A 20,892-nucleotide genomic window follows, 5' to 3' on the forward strand; every position below is an offset into this window, starting at 1 on the left:
TAGCCAGTCGCTATACTGACTGAGCTATCACGGCTCCTCACATCCAGCCCGTAGCCAGTCGCTATACCGACTGCGCTATCCCGGCTCCTCACGTCCAGCCCGTAGCCAGTCGCTATACTGATTGTGCTATCCCGGCTCCTCACGTCCAGCCCATACCCAGTCGCTCTACTGACTGTGCTACTGCAGCTCACAGAATTACTACAGTAACAAGCAAACTTATGATTAAGTAAAACATATGAAAACATTTGCATATAACATAATTTCTAAATCAATTACTGTGTTCTCCCTCTCTTGTGTCATGTCGGCTCACAATGCCTTAGCTGACCAACTAAGAATGCAAAAATTATGTCACATGTCAGGTTTTAAATGAAAACTGTTTTCTAGTTTCCAAATTAATATCTACAATGTAAATTCTACACAGAAGTTTTTTCATGGAACACTAAAAGTAATCACTGTTAACCAAACTACTTAATTTATTGTTAATGCAGCAGCACTAATTAGGGTACAAAAGTAACTTCACAAGATTCTTACAGGAGCTTTGCTCCAACTTGATAACAGACACACACATCCAAACACATCTATATCAACATGTAATAAATAAAATCTTCCAGTCTCAAAGAGTAATGGACCCTTCCTGAAGCCCAAAGAATTCAGAAATCAATAATATACAGCACCCATTTACATTTCTTCATTTTTAATGACAACTTTAAACGTACATTAATTTCATTATACACAAATCAATTTTTGTGTGGATTTTTTACTGAATTAAAAGTTGTTCAAAGTTCAAATTTTGTAAAAATAAAAAAGTAACTGTTATGCTTGCAACATAGCATTTAATTTCTCTTTCTGGAAACCCAGTTGCTCTAATGACTCAACAAACAAAATCTACCTATGAAAAACAATTTTGTTCAGAACAAAACTTGTTGCATTTCATGTAACTGGAAGAAGCGCTAATGAAATCACATAAAATACCATCATTAATTACCCCCCTCCCCCCAATGAAGGATGTTCACAACAGTAACTTGCAGATGTTATCAAGACAAATGAGTATTGTTGTATAAGTCCAAAGTACCCCATAATGTAGTGTCCCTCATAGAAAAAGTGAAAAGTCTGAGAGGGTTGTACCACACATAATGATATCATAGAGCTATTTCCTTCAGATCATCTGGCAACTCATTCTTTGGATGTTTATTCTCGAAGTGTTGCTTGTATGTTTTAGGATCTGGCATTTGTGCCTGAAAAAAAAAATGAAGAAAACATTATATACAGCATAACTATCATGCACTTACTGCACTATCACTTAAGTCCAGGACCTCTCAAATATGAAACAAGAACAGTAACCACTAACCATAACATTCAGCATTACTACAAATACTGCTGTGAAATAATTCAGTCAACTGAAACAGCACCATAAACGAAAACTTTCTTAACTGACTGGTTCAGACATGAAAAAAAGTATACCACAACAGCCTACAACATTTCTCTCTACACCACAGTTTTTTTAACCTTTTTAAACTCATAGCACATGAAACAAGGCACTAAAATTGTCAAGGCACACCATCAATTTTTAAGGACTGATTTCATCGTTAAAAAAATGAGTAATAAGGTTGTGTTCAAAAGTTCAATAGCTAAAATTCTAATCATTGTTATTTTTAGAAATAATTTTGATCATGGATTTTGGTGATTTTTTTACTCCTTAATTTTTCCTCTCTTCTTTTCAACCTTCTCCAAAACTCCTGAGGCACACTTGCAGACCCTTCACATCACACCAGTGTGCCATGCCACAGAGACTGAAAATTGCTGCTCAACAGTATTTTTTATTTTTTCAATACTGGATGTTATGACTGAATTGTGAACACACGAAGCAGAGTCACTAGCAATACATTAAAATTATTATTTCTCAATTCTCATGGTGCCCACCTTTCACAGGAGGTCTCAGTAAACTGAAGACACAAGAAGACCCCACACACACACACACACACACACATACACACAAAAAGACAGATTCTACATCAATTACATCTCTTCCCCTTCTTTAAAGAAATTATCCATCTGTTAGTTGCAGATTAATAAATATTACAAAACAATATTTAGACAGGTCTGACTGTGGTAACATATTTTACAATGTTGCTTCTTGCTTGTGTTTATTAGTTAAATAAAATTTTATTACTCCATCATGCATAATTTACTTCTACTGTTACACCTGCCACTGTTGGACACTGACAGAAACACAGCTTGTCTAACAGCATAATAATGTTTATTCAATAACAGATACTAGCAACTTCTTGACACCATGAAGACAATGCACATACTTTCTCATATATGTCTGACAAATAACAACCTTATTATGTGGATAATTAAACAAAATCGGTCAATCATTTCCAAGAAACTGATATCTCTCATCTGAGCTGCTTAGGGGCATACAGCTATTTTCCTGGAAACAGCATCAATGCAGTTTATTTAAGGATATGTTACCTAAAACTAACTTGGTAAAGGATTAGAATGGTGATCTGCTTGCAGATTCCCACAATTCTCACAACAGTGTGAATAGGTGGAAGAATGACTTTCTCAACTATTGAATGTACAGTGATGTTGATGATAATGATAACAATAATTTAGTTACCACCCATACCTGCTACACAGACACTATTGGATAAGTCAGTTCAGACAGCCAAACACTACATGTCAACAACTCTTAAAATGTACGAAATAATATACAAAACAATGAATAATACAATCCCTTTTTGATCAGTAACCCCTTGCTGCAGCTTACCAACCATGGATGACAACTCCCAGCAATTCAATACAAAAGCAATAAATATACTTAAACCACCAAAAACACAAGTCAGCCATGTTAAACAGAGCATCACACATTTAGTGAAGTTAACAGTCCAAAGACCCTCTATATACTTTCGTATCACATCAAGACTAACTCGAGTTACCAGACTACTGTCTATCACTGTTACTAAACAACTCTTGCAGAGACTAAAAACAGTTTTGTAATAAATAACTTTTTAATTTATTTTTAAAAATCTTAAAATTTGCTAGGGTAAGTTGTTATGTATTTTTATTCCCCTGTTAATTACACTTTTTGACAATGAACAGTGTCCCATACAGAAATACATATAGCTGAACCATAAATACCTGAGTCTAGTTCTTTTGAAACTGAAACTGCTATTGAAAACAGAATTATTGGGGTTTTGGTCTTTTTCCATCATCCGGAATTCTAGGTAACAGAGGACACTCTGGGTCCCCAATAATTCTGTGTCTCATCCACCATCGTCAGAACCCTTCAGAACCTACTTGCTGTTGAAAAGCTGAGCAGACACAAAATGCCAGGTTTTGACTAAATTCCAGAAGGACTGAGTCAAGCAGGAGGTGAAAGATTACATTCTGAAAACCACAAACTAATTAATTTTATTTGGAATAAGGAAGAATTGCCTGAGCAGTCGAAGAAGTCTATTACTGCACCAATTTACAAATTAACATCATCATCATCATCATCACTGGCTTGACAGCCCTTTGTGAGCCCTGGCCTTCCTCAGGATTGCTTGCCATTCTTCTCTATTTGATGCTACATTCCTCCAGTTCTTTATGCCCAAAATTCTTATGTCCTGCCACACACATTCTTCCCATCTTAACCTTGATCTTCCCACTCTCCTATTTCTCCTATTTCCTTCTGGTTTACCAATTTACAAATAGGGCAATTAATATGACTATAGTAGTTATTGAGGCATATCACTGTCAACTTCATATAAATGTTATCAATACCCTTCTCTCTAGCTTAACTTCACATGCAGATGAAATTACTGGGGATCATCAGAGTGGATTTTTATGCAACAGATCAACTAATCAACTACTGATCAGATTATTGCATTTGGCAAATGGTGGAGAGAAAGAAAATGGAACTGAAATGAGAAAGTACATCGGCTATTCAGAGGCTTCAAGAAAGCCTATGACTCAGCTAGGGGGAACTGCTGTACAATATTCTCATAGTTAGTTAGTTAGTTAGTTAAGATTACAAAAATGTGTTTAAATGAAACCTATAGCAAAGTCCACATATGTAAATATTTGTCTGATACATTTCCTATCAAAAATGAGCTTAGAACAAGGAGACACCTTACCACCATTGCTTTAGAACATGCCGTTAGGAAGGTCCACGAAGACCAGGTAGGACTGAAATTGAATGGGACACATCACTCCTGGTCAATGCTGATGATGTAAATTTATTGGGAGATAACACAAATACCATGGGGGTACGCAGTAGCGTAGTGGTTAAGGTACTATGCTACAAGCCAGAAGGTCGCGGGTTCAAGTCCTGATGAGGTCATTGGATTTTTTCAATTGACCTAATCCTTCCGGCCACACTAGGCCCTGGGGGTTTACTCAGCCTCTAACAGAAATGGGTACCAGGAATTAATTAAATAATTTTCCTGGGGAGTGAAGGGTGGCCAAGCACGTAAGACTGACAACCATACCGCCATCTTTGAGCCGACTGTCAAGATAATGTGGGACCCTTAATATCTCACAACCCTATGGGCCTTCACGGCCTGTTAAAGGGATAGCTTTACTTTACTTTTTAACAAAATACCATAAAGAAAACAAAAAAGTGGGTCCAGAGGTAAATACAAGAAAATGAAGTATATGTTGATGTCTTGCCACCAGAATGCAGGGCAAATTCATAACATACAGACAGCTAACATATCCTCTGAAAATGGGACAAACTTCAAACATCTAACTTGAAGCATGCTTTCCTTTAATGCAACATGGACAGCAAAGAAAACAAAAACAATAAGGGGATACACAGACATGCAGACAGCAATGTGATCTCATAAGGTACCTAGCAAAATTTAGAGAGGGATACACAGACAGACAGCAACACTATCTCATAAGCCTCATTTTATTTTTTCAAGATATGAAAAATAGGCTAAGAATGAATAAATATCTAATCATTATCCACAATCCTTATGCACTATCAAGGACTGAAAAATTTTGTGGTCCTGGTCACCCAGAAATTACACTGTGATCTACCACCGCTCATATTAATGTCCGAATTTGGTGTAAATATTGTGAATATTTGCTGAAACCTGAAGCAAGTTGTTAGGCAATGACATGATAAATGGCGACACAACAATAGAACACATCACACAGCGCAACATAACCAATGGAAGTACCACTGGGAATGATGTTTTCTTTCAGTCAATGCGGATAGCCATGTCATGCAACAACAGAAGAACTGTTTGAAGCGGTGTCTTCCCTTGAGTCCCTCCGAGGGCTATATCATGATGACCAGCAGGACAAGCCAGTAAGTCAAAGGGTGTACAGAGTTCTCAAAGACCTGGATGCCATGACAGCACAGCTATACTCATGCTGAAACTACGGTGCAACAAATGTAGTGCCTAAACAGAAAGACCAACCCCTCCATTGTTGAAGAGGTGGCCCCGTTTCTAAACATGTACATATCTAGCAGAGAACAAAAATCTTGGTCATGGATCTCAAGGAGACTGAAGCCAGGAACAACTGTGCTGGCGAACCAACTGCCGAAAGCCAGTGAGTCGAGTAGTATGCAGTTAGCACTTGGCAGACAGACGCGCTGGAGGTCGTTGCAGACAGTTGCTTCCTAGTAGAGGTGTAGGAGCCCCCACTGTTGTAAGCTGTTGTATAGCAATGGCAAGTCTTGTAGTGAGATAGATGCCAGCCTGCAAGGACATGTGCCCAGACTCAGAGGAGTGTCTCTTGTTGGAAGACGTTACCCAGCAGCGTAGTGAAGACCATGACTGGGAACATTAGTAGGTGTGTGACAGTGATTTGTAAAGTGTCATCACATGTATCAAGAGTTGGAGGTTAGAGACTGCAGTTCGAGAGCCAGTAGGGAGTGAGGAACAGCCCCCATTAGAAAACTATGGCCAGGCAATGACCAGTGAATGCTGTAACAAGCTGAGAAGTCTGGTGTGGGTTATAGTGATTTATGTGGCATTATAGTTACTTGTAATTCCAAGATGTAAGTGTGCAATAAATCTATTTACCAATCCAAACAGTCCTAAATACATGACAATATATCAACTCCAAAATTATTATTCACTTCAATGCCTAAAAATGAAGTAATAGCTTCTACTACTGGATTAGATTTCTTGAAGCCTTAAGAAACTTAAATTTCATCATTGAACAAGAACATTTAATACACTGCCCTATGACTCAGGTCCAAAATTTAAAGTTTTCATAAGCAGCTATGACGAAGAGGAGGACAAACAAGCAATACAAAATTATTACATTTCAGACTGTAAAAGTGATACAAAGTTATGGGATAAAAAAAAAAGGATCACTAAGATGACGCTGCCAGCATATACGATGGGGTACCCAAAAGAAACCGAACTAATTTTTTTGTGGGCAGAGCTTTTGTAGTACCGCGTTTTGCCGCTATGAGCGCATAGAGCTAACATTCCTGAGTCGATAAGCCAACTACCGTTGCTTCAGAAGGTAAGGACTAGTTTTGGCAGAGTTTATAGTGACAATTGTTTTGTGTGATCATCATTTTTGCAATGGCTGATTTTCGTGAACAGCGTGTGGCAGTGAAATTCTGCTTTTTGCTCGGGAAAAGTGGAACAGAAACTCTTGAAATGTTAAAAACGGCATACAAAGACGATGCTATGGGGAAAACTCAAGTGTTTGAGTGGTTTTCCCATTTCAAAAATGGTGAAATGTCAATTGATGACAAACCTCGTTCTGGTCGTCCTTCCACGGCCCGAACACATGAAAATGTTGAAAAAATTCGTGAAATCATCAAGGAAGATCGACGACGGACCATTGAAGAAATTGTGGAGCTGTCGGGAGTGACTTGGAGCTCAGCGGCCAGATTTGTGGCAGTCGGGTGACTGGTTTTTCCATCATGACAATGCCCCTGCTCACACAGCCCTGTCTGTACGACAATTCTTGACCAAAAATGGTATGACCCCTGTTCCTCACCCTCCATACTCACCCGACCTTGCCCCGTGCAACTTTTTTTTGTTTCCTCAAATGAAAAGAGACATGAAAGGAAAAAACGACGGAGGCGCTGTCAAGCATCTCAAAAGATGAATTTAGACAATGTTTTGAAAAATGGAATAAAAGACTAGACAAGTGTATTAGTGTAAGTGGAGAGTACTTTGAAGGGGATTGAAGGTTTGTGCTTAAAATTTGAATAAATAAGTTTAAAAAAAATAAGTTCGGTTTCTTTTGGGTACCCCCTCGTATTTTTAGCTTGATTTAATGACACTGTCAGTGCCAAGATCATACAGCATCAGATAACTGGATGATTAATGAACGTGAAGCAAATGGTAGAATGGCAACTGATAGGGAAAACAGAATCATTTGCAGGAAACCCATCTCAGTAGGACCTTGCCCACCACAAATTCCACATGGCCCACGACTGAACTTGGGTGGGAAACTGGCGACCAACCACCTAAGCTATGGCATGGCCAGCCGCCTGCATGCAAGCCATATGAATCACATGAGCAGGTTTTAGACTTTATCATTACTGGTCTCGGGGGCATGCGGTAGCATAGTTGATTGAGGCACTATGCTACAAGCCAGAAGGTCGCAGGTTCAAGTCCCAATGAGGTCACTGGCAATTTTTCAACTGACCTAATCCTTCCGGCTGCACTATGGCCCTGGGGTTGACTAAGCCACTAACCAGGAATTAAATAAATAATTTTCCTGGGGAGTAATGAGAGGCTGGCATGTAAGGCTGACAAACTTACCACCATCTCTGAACCGGTTGTCTAAATAATGTGGGACCCTCAATGTCTCACAACCCTATGGACCTTCACGGCGTGGTACAGGGATAGCTTTACTTTTTTTTATTAATGGTCTCAATAACATGCAATAAAATACATATTTTATAGTAGCACCTCATACCTTACAAACTGAACAAACATGGACAAGGGCTGCTTGTGCCGCTTTCTTCTGCAGATTAGCATTATGACCCTGTTGCTTTTTCTGTTTCGCCAGTTTCTCTGCAGCTTTGGCTTGTGACTGAAGTTTCTGCTGCCCCCTGGCCATTTTACACCTATATCGTAAGAATAAATTGATCAAACATTACCCAACAATATGCATCCATGCCTCTATATAAAAACTGTTATTTTAATACGTTTATATTCGTATGACTTCATTACAATTATGTAAACTGTCCTGTACTTTATGTTAATGAATTTGGTTAAGACAAAAACACAACATTTGCTCCTGTTTCATGTCAATGCCCTGCATCCTTCCGCATATACATTATGTATACCTATGTCTACTAACATTCGTTAACTTCACAGATTTGGATTACACACCATTCACACAATCGTAGGCTATATTAATCGCCAAAAACTTAACTTCGGCAATAAATCGAACTCCTATTAAAACAAACTGCTAATAACAAGCAGGTAGCCTCTCGGATATGACCATTACAGGAAGTTACAAATGAACTCAGTGACACAATTTTACGACATAATCGAATATTCTACATATGTAGTCTTTATAAATAATATCATAATTCACCAAATGAAGATTTTCTATATAACCACAAGAGTATTTTCAGTAATTCTAAAAATAATATATTGAGAAATTATTTTTGTATATAATGTGACTTCAACATCGTATTTGAAAAAGTTTACCATTAAGTATTTCAGGATATGTATTTTTCTTTTTCTTCATGTAATCCAATGAAACCTCGTTTAAATCAGTATGTTATCCTCTGGGTTAAAAATGCACCGAATTTGTTATACCAAATGTTTCAAAGACTAAAAATACGTGCTGGCATTGAGGGCCACGATTCGCCCGCTTAGGAGATGAGACTCTGTGCAGGCTATGAAGGTAACGAAGAATTATTCTTGGTTGATTAACCATTTATTTTGTGTATATACTTGTACGCTGCATAGTTTTAAAGTTCGTTTAAATGTAATCATTGCACCTCATAATGAACTAATTCTGCTAACACCAACTTCAGCTTACGAATGGGATATTTAATTTCTTTATTTTGGGAAATTTTGTAACCTAGCACTGATGTAGTGGGGGAATTCGAATATGGGACTGGAGAAGGTATATATTTTCTCTTGCAGTGGTAGGGTACGAGAGAATTTCGTATTTGTATATGTTTTTGAGGTTTTATCTGCATCGTTCTTACTCACATATACAACACAACAGTGTATATGATGAAATTACTTATGCTCGTAACCACTTTGAATAAAAATAAATATTTAGACTAAGGTAAAAGTAATGCACATTAAGGCTAAATGTGCTATTGTGATTCACGTCAAACAATTACAGCGCTTGTAATTAGTCCAAATGGTCCAGATGAACGTTGCTGTGGACTGTGGACTCATATGTGGCAGTTGAAAGGATCGATGGGTCGTTTTAAATGTGTTTGACTTACACCAGATTCTGGAAGGTAGCAGCTCTTGCATGTCATGGATGTTTGCCACTGTCGTCACTGTGCAGTTATTTTGATCTGTATTTGCCGGAATGGTACCGTAAAAAGTTAGGTTACGACCGCGTCCTTCCCCAACCATTACAATTAATTACTCCATAAATCCAATTATTTTGCGTTATGCAGGCCGAGTTATTCTTAGCACCAATAAAATGAATTACAAATACAAAATATCCTTGTATTTATTTTAATACATTTGCGGTGACAATTGGAATCGAACCAGAAATGTTTAGAATTGAGGCCCAGTATGCTAGCCAATCTACTACTGGAGCAAGCAAGTAATGGTTGTCCTATCGTATGGAATTCATGTGCAGTGTTGGCTGTGTCATGACTATTCTCATGGATAGCAATTTATTCAACTTTCCTTGTGATTGTGTTTTCTTCTCTGTTGGCAATTTTTGCTCTAGCCTATTCTATTTGAAAGCCTCATTCCAGAACTTTTCTTCAGTTTTGGCCTTGGATATTTCTCCCATTCAAGTTTTGCACTTAATGTTCAGTGATTTAGGTTTGAAGCCGCCTTCTTATCTTACGTATTACTTTTACATCTGATGCTGTATATGCAATTCCTTTGTTCTTGTTTGTATGTTTGGCAGTATTCATGATCTGAATTTTGTCTCATACTCCCTGCATACATGGAACTAGGATGGTACCTTTTGTGGTTTCTGGAGAAACAGAATAGATCATTAGCCAACCAAGCCTAGATGCGAATTTAGTATGGCGTTGTTTACTGTGACAACTAACTTGGTAGCATATAACCTCTGTAATTGAAATACCCCACTCAAATTGTATCTCATATGATATTTGTATTTGATCAGCTCTGTTAAAAAGCATAAAAAGTAATCAGTCTACATCACTATTCCCTTAGTGGGGGGCGGAGTCCAACTGGGTCCACTCGGCACGGCAGCCACTGATTGGCCTGTTGTAGCCTGTAGAACATCATTAAATACATAGCTTGAATTTTAATTATATTAAGCATTCCTATTGTGGCATGTAATTTAATCAAGTGACAGGTATTTGAACTTTTCAGAAGGTACTTTGATAACATCAGAATGATGAGCACTGTTATCTGCTGTGCAGTCCTGTGGCTTATAAATAATGCCTGTGTTTCACACATGTGTCTGAATGCCTTGGGAGTTAAGTTTCTTGTTAATAATGCTTTTTTTTTTATTTCCAGTTCAGTCATGAATATAATAAAGCAGTTAGATGTATCACGGTGCCAGAGTAAATCACTCTTCAAAAGGCAGAGTTCGAACAGAAGTGCAAACAAGGAATGGACGTACCTTCAGAATTCTGTACGACATTATGTAAAACGAAAATATCCAGTAAACCCAGAGGAATCAGAGAAATTACCTGGTAATATCGATGTGTTAATTCAAAAGAATGTAAGACAATTGTATGTTTTGTAGTTCCACACCTTTCTTGTCAGAATGAGCAATAAGGTACTGAAGTACAGACTGTACTGTACAGTTGTTACCAGCATTTCCCAGATGTATCATGCAGCTCCTGAGCCATGGCATTCATCAAGGTGATTGGATTACTGTTAAATTGCCCGACTTTTATTCAGATTCAAAATTTCAGCCAGAGTGACATATCATTAATGGGGCTTACGGTGAATTCCCTCAATTTCAAATGAAAGGTGTGATAGTGTCTGCAAGTAGACCGCTCCCCCCTCCATCCCTTCAGCTAATCACATCATCTCTTTAAGGTCATGCAGCATTTGTGAATCTATAGTCCAACTAACAAACAGAATTTCTCACACAAGTTTCCCATCTGAAAATTGTCTCCCAAATGTTCCATTTGCTAAAAAAGTCTCACCGTTTCACTGTCTAGTAACACGTGTATGGAAGGAAGTGGTTATTACCTGTTTTAATTTAAAATTCCAGCATTGCATGAAGGGACTGAGGACATGTTAGAGTAGCCTAGATTTACACTTGGGACTTCACAAATACAAAGTAGGAGTACTAACCATTTGATTATGATATTCAGTGCAGTATGTACAGTAGTTTTGAAGAAAGAACTTCTATTACAGTACATTCTTGAACAGAAAGCATTCCCTTAAAATGTTCATCTTATGGCATTATACTCGCCAAAAGTTTATGAATATTTGATTAATGATAAAATTCTGTGCAAAAGTATATGTTGGACCAAATTAAACCAACGATTGTGAAATAAGCAACTATACATCAGTCATTTCTAAGTAATGACTCTGCCAGCAGACACTAACACAGCAACTGTACTGCAACAGGTGAGTGGTTCATGTTTATATTTTAAGCAGTATGAGTTAGGAGATGGAGAGAATCAGTCAGTTGGTGTGTCAGTAAGTTAAATAACCACTGGGGTTCAGTAGTTGTGAGCTGTTGCTATGAGAAGCTGGTATCCAAGGGCAGGGACAGTTCGGGAACCCAGAGGAAGGGGAACATCTGCAGTTGGAAGTCCCTACCAAGCAACGGCTAGTGAAGACTGTAACAGTCTGAGACGACCTAGTATGTCTTATAGTGGTCTGTTAAGTGTGCAACAGTGAGAGCATAATCTGTACTTGTAGTTACAATTTGTAAGAGTTCAGTACATCCAGTTATCAATCCAAACCCCATCTATAGTCATTAAAATTATGACACTATGAAAAAGAAACTTGTGTAAAAAATAGTTTATCCCCTCTCCTCGTGACTGTGTTGCTTGGGATTTTTACTAAAAGAAACATTACTTCATTTTTATGTTTATCAATTAAGAAGATGTAAGTAATCAAAAAGCTTAATTAATTAAGCAATTAAATGTATCAAATTTAAATAAAAATGTGCAGTGAGATGGACAGGAACTGCATGTATGTGACTAAGCACAATGAACTATTGCATATGCAGGGCACAGAGGTAAAGTTACATGGACTTGACAGGGGCAAGTGGTCAGCCCTGTGCTCTGGCTGTTTTATCCAGAAATTAAGAAGCTTCTTTTAAAATGAGGCTAGATGGGTGCAGACCTAGTCAGGGTGTAATGGTGAAAAAAGAAATTCCTGCCTGTTCTGAGAAGTTTAATTTTGATTGTTACGTCCATAGCCACTTTCTTTATTAAGTGAGATATCCCAGCCCATTACAAGTTCACATCAGGGACTGATTAGATGTGAATTATATTAATCTGAAATGTTCATCAGGCATGTGGTCATATTTTTGATGTATTTATTTCCATTCCTAGAAAAAAGTGCTCATGTATGTAGGTACATTACAAAAATAACAGCATGAATTCTGCAGTCATGAACAAAGCCAACAATAGACAGTGATACAACTTACAAAACTTATTTCATTAAATAATCTTACACGTTTTCCAAATGTATTTTATTCCAATGCTAGGCAGACATTCTTCCTAATTTAATTATGTGACATTGTACAGTATAGATGATAATAGTCTAAAAATCTAATTAACACATTAAAAACATGTCTGCCTGAACTGAAGTGGAGAAGTGATGCAGACATACTGTCTACTTGGGTCCAGAGCACTTAATTTTGAGAAAGCTGTTTGCAGGGCCATAAGATGAAATTACTTTTCCTAAGAACAATACACTTTGGAATAAATTCATGAGCCTACGGTTAATAATTTTCTTGTAGTATGTGATGGCCATTCTGCTGGACTTTTCTACTGATCTGGAGTGCTTAGAAGCCATTTGCACCCCCAATGTGTGTAACCATGTTTAATTATGATATAACTTCTACATGTATAAATCTGAGGATAAATCATAATGACCCACATTTAATAATGTCCACGAGAAGGTATGAAGCTGTTTAAATTGGCAGACATGTCCATCTTCCAGGTATTTTGGTTTTATGACCGAGCTTTGCTTCCCCACTTTTGAGGGTTACAGTGACCAACCCAAAAACTGTCAGCAGGCCACACCATCAAATGGATTAAAAGAGAGAGGTGCTATTTAATTGCCAAAAATGAAGTCACTAGGTGAAAAATAATGTTTCCATCTGTAGTATACTAAACATAAATGAATGAATATGTATATATATATATGTGTGTGTGTTTGGAACACCACGCACTGTTGAGCTGGGATAGCGCAATCAGTATATCAACTGGCTGGACAACCAAGGCACTGAACTTCAGATCCCGGTAGGGTCAAGAATTTTCTCTTCTCCACATCATCCAGACTGACTCTGGGGCCCACCTAGCCACCTATCCAATGGGTACCAGGGGCTTTTTCCCCAGAGGTAAAGCGGCCGGAGCGTGAAGCTGGCCATTCACATCCGAATAGTGCCAAGGTCAAGGAAATGTGAATCTATACATCTAGTCCCCCATAAGTTTTCATGGCATGGTGCTTAATTAACTGAGCACAGGTACAGCTTTACCTTTTTTATGTATAAAGCTAACTAAAATTAGAATTTGGTGATAAACATTGTCTTAAATATTCTAATGGTGGGGTCATCGGTCTTGAATATTCTTCATTCCTCTGCAATCCAGTGTACAGTGCTAACCTGTGGTACAGAATACCATTTGCAGCACTACAATCATTTAATTTTTTAACACTAGTCTTCCAGTATGCAAGCACATCCTCACCTAAATGGCGAGTCTATGTATGGGGTGTGGCAGAGCATGGTGCTCTTGGTGTCAACCTTCAGTTGAAGAAAAGCAGAGCACCCATCCACTATCTTACAAAACCTGTCAGAACACATTTTGCAGAGCAGCATAAGGTAAGGATCTCATTCCACCAATATTATGATAATAAATAGGGGACCAGACAGGTTGCTGTAGCAATAAGATTTGTATTTTGGAGATACTACTTGGTTTGAATCATGGTCATGTTATCAGTTATCCTTAGTTGTTTCCGTGGTTTTTGCTCATTTTCTAGGTCAAGGCCAGGATAATATGTTGAAATGAGTCGTGTTTGCTTCCTTCAAAATTCTTACTTATCATTCAGTTTTATCTTTCCACCATGTTCAATGATACATAACCACTGCAGTTAAGACAGCACCATTCAATAATACGAACATATAAGAAAGAATGACATCTATATATTGTTTGTGTAACGTAGGTTTTATGAAGTGAAGGGTGATCTTGCCAATTCCCACATTTTGAATAGGTGCCCGTGTGTGTGTGTGAGAGAGAGACAGTGAACTGTAAACTGTTGTCATGCACTGTATCAAATGGTCCAGTAAATCTGATCATCCATCCTAAACCCATTTATAGTCAAACATGACAATCTCTGTCAGTATATAATCTTCACGTGCCTACCTGCAAGTTGAACATAACTGTCCTAATACAGTTACTTCTCATGTCATGTAATATTGTGCAGAAAGTAACAGCTGTTTAGCGGCCTCCGTAGTCTAGAGGTAATGTTCCCACCTCATGACTCATAGTACGCGGGTTCAAACCTGGTGGAGGTCGTCAAATTTTTAAGGGCGGAAAAATTCAGGGAACAAGTCCTCCGGGAGGGACTTTAAGCCGTGGGTCCTGTGTCGTAGCTTTACGGCACGTAAAAGAACCTCATATCTCCAAAGGAGGTCACTGAGCCAAATTACGGACGTTTCCCACCCAACAGCAGTCTCTAATACCTCTGGTAGATGGGGGAAGCATTATAGATACCTCTCAGCTAGTAGAGCCGGTCTCACTGGCTGGGCGGGACTGATGGTAAGCACCAGTACCGGTAGGATATAGAGACTGGTAGAAATCATAGAGGGAAGCACAATGGACCAATACAGGTCTAAGTGCATGGGGAAACCCACCCTCTCCAATAACTAACTAACAGCTGTTTAGTTCCAGGTGCCCCATATATGCATAACATGCAGTATTGCAAAAAATATAGAGGTTTCAATATGCTTCTCTAAATAAACATTCTCCATGAAAATGATGACAGGTAACAGCAGAGGAACAATTACCAATACCTGCGACCTGTGCTCCCATAATCTCACACATCTTTACTGTTGTATTGTATAGAGCGATACGGAGACAGTGTATTCACATATTCGAGCACTGTACACATTTAGTGGTGTGAGCCAAGAGAGTTCAGTTGCTGCAGGATGGATGACTAGGGTTCAATTCCCAGTAGAGTCAGAGATTTTTGTCTGTGCCATCTCATCCAGACTGACTCTGAGGCTTTTCCCTGAAAGTAAAGTAACTGTAGTGTGAAGTCTACAGTTAACCTCCATACAGTACAAACTTCAAGTATATATAGAACTTTACCTCCACTCCCCCATACACCTGCATGGTGTGGTGCTTAAGCATGGAGACAACTTCACCTTTCCTCTTATTTTTACTAATAGTGTACATGATGTGAAGCAATAAAACATAAATACGTCACATGCCACAAGAAGCAAATCCGTTTTGGCCTTAAAATTTCCAAATTATAAGTCATATTTTTACTGCAAGAGGGCTTATTAATGTTCAATAATAAAATGCTGTAAAGTGTCTTCTGTGTAATTATAGTATTTACAATAAGATTATTATCTTCTGGATATGATGACATGTACTAGTAGTTTTGATAGATATGTATCAATATTTTGTGAGAACCTGCTGCCTTCATTAGGTTCCCCTGAAACAGTACCCGTTCACACAACATTACATCCCAGAATACTGCATCCCCATGAAAACTCCAGGCTCTGAGTATTTGTATGTGGTATTATAACTGCAACTATTATAGAAATGCAGTCACAGATTTTCAGTTTCAAATACAGTAAATTTCTCAGGTTCACTAAGTGGTATTGTACACTGTGTTGGAAATTAATTTATGTAGGAAAAAGTACCCCTACATTAAAAACTCATGTAACTAAAAATTGTAATGGCTTTTGCCCCTCAGATTGTTGACGTTGCCTGTGGATATGGATTTACAGCACTTGCCGCTAACACCAGGGAAAAGTATAAAGTCTTTGGATGTGGCATCAATACAGATTCTCAAATAGGTAAGTTCAGTGTACTTATAAAACTTATTTATTCCATAATGAGACACAGTCAAAATGTTGTATCATGCAGATGTTGGAAGTAGCTGCCAGTCTTCCAGAGATTAGAACACTATATTTGTACCTGTCAACACAACAATTCAGGTAGTGAGTTAAGTTTCTCTAGAAGGACTGCTCAGTGGATGTAGTGATTCTTCTTTACTAGTGCTACTTCTCTGTGTGGTCTTGGCCTCCTCCATAGACTCTGGAGGTTTTATGACAGTAGATTTATCTGGGGTGAGGTTGTTAGCCCCATGCATGATCCCCAACCTGGAGGACCAGGGAGTACAGTTCATCTGGCCCCTACCCTCTGGCCTGTCTGGCATGGATGGCCCTACCAGTAGCTTGCACTCCTACCAGCATAGCTCTCGAAGTTGTTGGGGCACACAGACGTCTTCTCCATAATGTAGCTGTAGTCCTCGACAAGGGAATATACTTATTACTACATATAATTTTAGGAGCCTTCATTACAGCAGTGAGGTCGGTGTCTTTCGCCACCTCAGAAGTTCGTAAAACTGGAGTCAAATATTATTAAAACTATGAAATTGAATAATACAAAGATAAAGTGTCCTCCAGCAGTATGATAATTCAAGTTTTGTGAAAATGTCAGTTCAAAAGTACGGAAGAACAGACACACACAGACAAGATGTTAACATAGGCCCATTTTTCCTTATAAAATCATGTACTAAAGATAGTATTTTCCTTGCAGAAAGAGTATGATACTTCTACAAAGATGTTTTATGAGGGTAAGTCAATAAGTAAGTTACAAATGGATATAGAACTTAAACAAATAAGAGTAATGATTTGAAAAATGCTTTTATTTTTCAACATAATCTCCCTGTACATTGAGGCACTTGTCCGATCATTTCACAAGCCCCTGAAAAACAGTAGCATAAAACTCTTTGGGCTGCTGTCGGAATCAGGCGGTGAATTCCCTTTCTACAGCTTCATCGTCAGGAAAATGTTCAGCCGAAAGATGATGTTTAAGAGGGCCAAACAAATGGAAGTCGCTTGGAGCAAGGTCGGAGCTATATGGAGGATGCTCGAGGACTTCCCACTTGAAATTTTGCAGCGTCTCATTTGTCTTGTTGGCAGTATGGGGACACGCATTGTCATGCAAGAGCAACACGCCTTTGGGGAGGAGTCCTGGTCGCTCCCATTGAATGGCCTTACGAAGTTTCCTGAGGATGTTACAGTAGGAGTCGGCATTTACAGTTTGTCCTTGAGGCTTAATGCAGTGAGCAGTATGCCTTCGTGATCCCAGTCACTGCCTTGTTCCAACAGCAGCCCAAAGAATTTTATGCTGCTGGTTTTCAGGGGCTCGTGAAACGATGGGACAAGTGCCTCGATATACAGAGTGCTTATGTTGATAAATAAAAGCATTTTTCAAATCAGTACTCTTATTTGTTTAAGTTCTATATCCATTTGTAACTTACTTATTGACTTATCTACGTATCTACCACCTAACAGGTTATCATGCCCCACGCAGAGAGCATCCACTGCAACTGATGCTGGCACCAGCTCCAATTGAACTGCCTCTGGCAGACATCCCAAACACCAAGGTAACGAGTGTGGCTGCTGGACGGGCTCACCTCCTGGTGCTTACTGATAGAGAAGGTGTATTCACATTAGGCAACAATGCATACGGCCAGTGTGGTAGGCAGATTGTGGAGAAAGAGAAATATTCTGGCAGCCGAATTATTCACAACATACCGCATCTAACTGGAGCCAAAATCAAGAGCATTGAATGTGGACAGGACCACAGGTATCATTGCCAGTTTGATATTCTGGTCATCCAGTATTCTGACATGGAACTCGAACAACTGAATAAAAATGACCATATTTAATTTCATAATTCATTCACCCTCATTTTTCTACTGTGAAAATAAAACAAGTTTATTGATAAAGTAACAATTACAGCCTGTTTCCTTATAGTGCAAGGACTTCTGATGCAAGGTTTAGTTAAAATTGGTCCAATGTTTCTCGAATTATGAGGCCACAGAATATAAAGATCCCTTGTTAAATTATCTTGAAAATAGTGAGATTTAGAAAAAAAGCACATTAAACACACAATAGAGTCGCATTTCACGTGGGGGTTATGTTCTGTACACAGCTCTTTTTGGGCCATATTCTTTCCTGAAAGATTCTGCAAGACCTGTCTGTTCCATTGTGAATTATATGTAGCACGTCCACAAAGTAAGTTTCCCACTTGTCCCACAGCTAGCAAACCCTATATTGCGTGAAGTGACTGCACGTACGTGATAGAGCAATGATGTAGCATGGCGCATGCATTAACGGAATTTCCCGCATTCCCATAGTAGCATCATTGCAGCTGTTGAAGATGGAGGCTCTTATTCCAGCTCCCGCCGACTGTGAAGTGCGGTCAGTGATAAAGTTTTTGAATGCACAGAGCACATCGCTGATCGCAATTCATCGTCAGCTGTGCCGAGTCTATGGGCCTAACGGCATGAGCAAGTAGATGGTGCGTCGCTGGTGCAGACAATTTTCAGCAGGTCGACAAAGTGTACATGATGAGAAGCGCAGTGGACGGCCATCCATCATTACAGACGACCTGGTGGAGCTTGTGCGGGAACGCATTATGGAGAATCGTCGCGTCACAATTACGGAACTCAGCAGTCATGTCCCGCAGATTTCCCGCTCCTTGTTGCACAAAATTGTCACGGAGCACCTGTTGTTCAGGAAATTTTGCACCAGGTGGGTGCCAAAGCAACTGACACCAGAACACAAAACAAAGCACATGGAGGAGTCAGCATTGACATTTCTGAAGTGGTACCATGATGACGGCAACGAGTTTCTGGAACGGATCATCACAGGTGATGAAACGTGGATTGCACACATTACCCCAGAAACCAAGCAGCAGTCAATGCATTGGCGTCACAGTGGATCTCCCTGTAAGACGAAATTCAAGCAGACGGCACGGAAAGTGATGTGCACGGTATTCTGGGACAGACAGGGCGATCTCCACGTCGACTTCCTGACCAGAGGTGAGACGGTGAATGCTGAGCGTTACTGTGAAACACTGCAGAAATTGCGACAGGCCATTCAGAACAAGCGGCGCAGGATGCTTAGTGCCAGTATTGTCTTCCTGCATGATAACGCTAGGCCGCACATGGCTCGACGGACAGCAAGTCTCCTGCAGGAGTTCAGCTGGGAGGTGTTTAATCATCCACCCTACAGCCCGGACCTTGCTTCCAGTGATTTCCATCTTTTCATACACCTCAAGAAATTTCTGTCCGGTGAGCGTCAGCATTTTGAGAATGACAGAGAGGCGGAGATGGTTGTCACACAGTGGTTCCAATCCCAGGCGGCAAACTTCTACAACACAGGTATTCAAAAGTTGGTTCCACGGTATGACAAATGTCTCAATTCCGGTGGCGATTATGTTGAAAAATAGCTGAACACTTGCTGTATCTGTTGCAATAAATATTTCCATGAAATTGTGTTTTATTTCTGCAAACGGCCCCAGGGAAACTTACTTTGTGGACAAGCCTCGTACCATCCAGTTCTCACTTCTTTGGATTTTGCAACACTGAAGGTTCTGAAGCCTGACACGCAGTGCGTGGAACTGGAACCAATCCTTGCAATAGGGATGATGATTATGAAATTAACTTAAGTGAAAATTTTATGTTCAGAAGTTTAATTAGAGTCCAACCAAGATTTAATGATCCCTGGTTCTGTTAGCATGTGATGTAGCAATTTTAATCTGGGCGAAAGAATATAGCATTACTGTCAGATCTTCATTTCAACTCTAAATGTCCAAGAGTGCAAATGCAGCCAGGAACTGCTGAGATCTAGTAATGTAAAAATGTTCAAGTTGGTAATAGTGATCTATATTCATCTGTTTTTGTTTTGTATTATAATAAAAGTTCTTCTCATCCAATATGGATGTTAAGTAATATATAAGCATGACACTGAAGGACACCGACTCATTTCCACTGTGGGATTTTGAAATCAAGATTCTGATGCGTGCAAAAGAACTGATAAACATCGTTGATGGCAGCAACCTGTTAAGTGACCGAGGAAGAGACGAAGAAAATATAAGGAAATGGAAGATGCAAGATGCAAAGTGCCAATACGATAAGAGACACACGTGAAGACTCACATTGCAACATGCACAACTGCGAAAGAAATGTACGACACCTTGAAGCAAATTTATCAGCGAGACACCTCTCAACAGAAGTGCCTTCTGCTGCAAGACTTCTACAACTTCAAGTATGACAAAACTAAGGATATGATGATGATTAGAAGTCATGTACAGAACATTGCCTTCAAGCTTCGTCAACTGAACCAAAACGTTGATGAAAACATGATCATGACAAAAATAACAATGATTCTACCAGAAGACTACAAACACTTCAGCACCGCTTAGTACTCAACAGCGACCGTGGACAGAACCCTTGACAACCTAGTGGCCAGATTGATGTTGGAAGAAGTGAAGTGCAAGATGACGACTAAAGAAGAGGAAAGCATAGCTTAAGACAGTAACTAAAACCAAAAGTAAAACCC

General features: G+C 39.2%; 2 protein-coding genes across 7 annotated transcripts in view; one reads left to right on the top strand and one right to left on the bottom strand.

Annotated features, from left to right (window-relative positions):
- Positions 1–453: 453 nt before the first annotated feature.
- Positions 454–8,434, bottom strand: LOC111863189 (zinc finger protein 706). 3 transcript variants are annotated; one of them, XM_023849262.2, is made up of 3 exons: positions 8,281–8,434; positions 7,894–8,044; positions 454–1,235 (listed from the first exon to the last, which is right to left on the bottom strand). In XM_023849262.2, coding segments are annotated over exons 1-3 (249 nt in total). In that variant the 5' UTR covers positions 8,283–8,434; the 3' UTR covers positions 454–1,139. The 3 variants fall into 3 exon arrangements, 2 of the variants coding, with proteins under 2 accessions (XP_023705030.1, XP_023705029.1); XR_002842556.2 differs by lacking the exon at positions 454–1,235 and adding an exon at positions 4,882–5,777 and having other exon boundaries at positions 8,313–8,434; XM_023849261.2 differs by lacking the exon at positions 454–1,235 and adding an exon at positions 4,882–5,777.
- A 202-nt stretch (positions 8,435–8,636) lies between these two features.
- LOC111863187 (RCC1-like G exchanging factor-like protein) overlaps positions 8,637–20,892 on the top strand; it is a 22,287-nt gene continuing 10,031 nt past the window's right edge. The window contains exons 1-5 of one of the 4 annotated variants that reach the window (XM_023849257.2): positions 8,637–8,835; positions 10,623–10,801; positions 13,964–14,124; positions 16,227–16,329; positions 17,836–18,130. In XM_023849257.2, the coding sequence (XP_023705025.1) occupies positions 10,630–10,801; positions 13,964–14,124; positions 16,227–16,329; positions 17,836–18,130 (731 nt within the window). In that variant the 5' untranslated portion in view covers positions 8,637–8,835; positions 10,623–10,629. The other 3 variants (XM_023849260.2, XM_023849258.2, XM_023849259.2) reach the window with 3 other exon arrangements.

The sequence above is a fragment of the Cryptotermes secundus genome, unplaced genomic scaffold (assembly GCF_002891405.2).
Source record: "Cryptotermes secundus unplaced genomic scaffold, Csec_1.0 scaffold501, whole genome shotgun sequence".
NCBI classification, from domain to species: Eukaryota; Metazoa; Arthropoda; class Insecta; order Blattodea; family Kalotermitidae; genus Cryptotermes; species Cryptotermes secundus.

Bases quoted from the DNA above. Each gene is read 5' to 3' on its own strand.
- LOC111863189 (XM_023849261.2), bottom strand. The intron at 5,778-7,893 runs GTATGAGGTGCT...TAATGTTCCCAG, and splicing joins ATGTTTGTTCAGTTTGTAAG to TCATGGTCTTCACTACGCTG.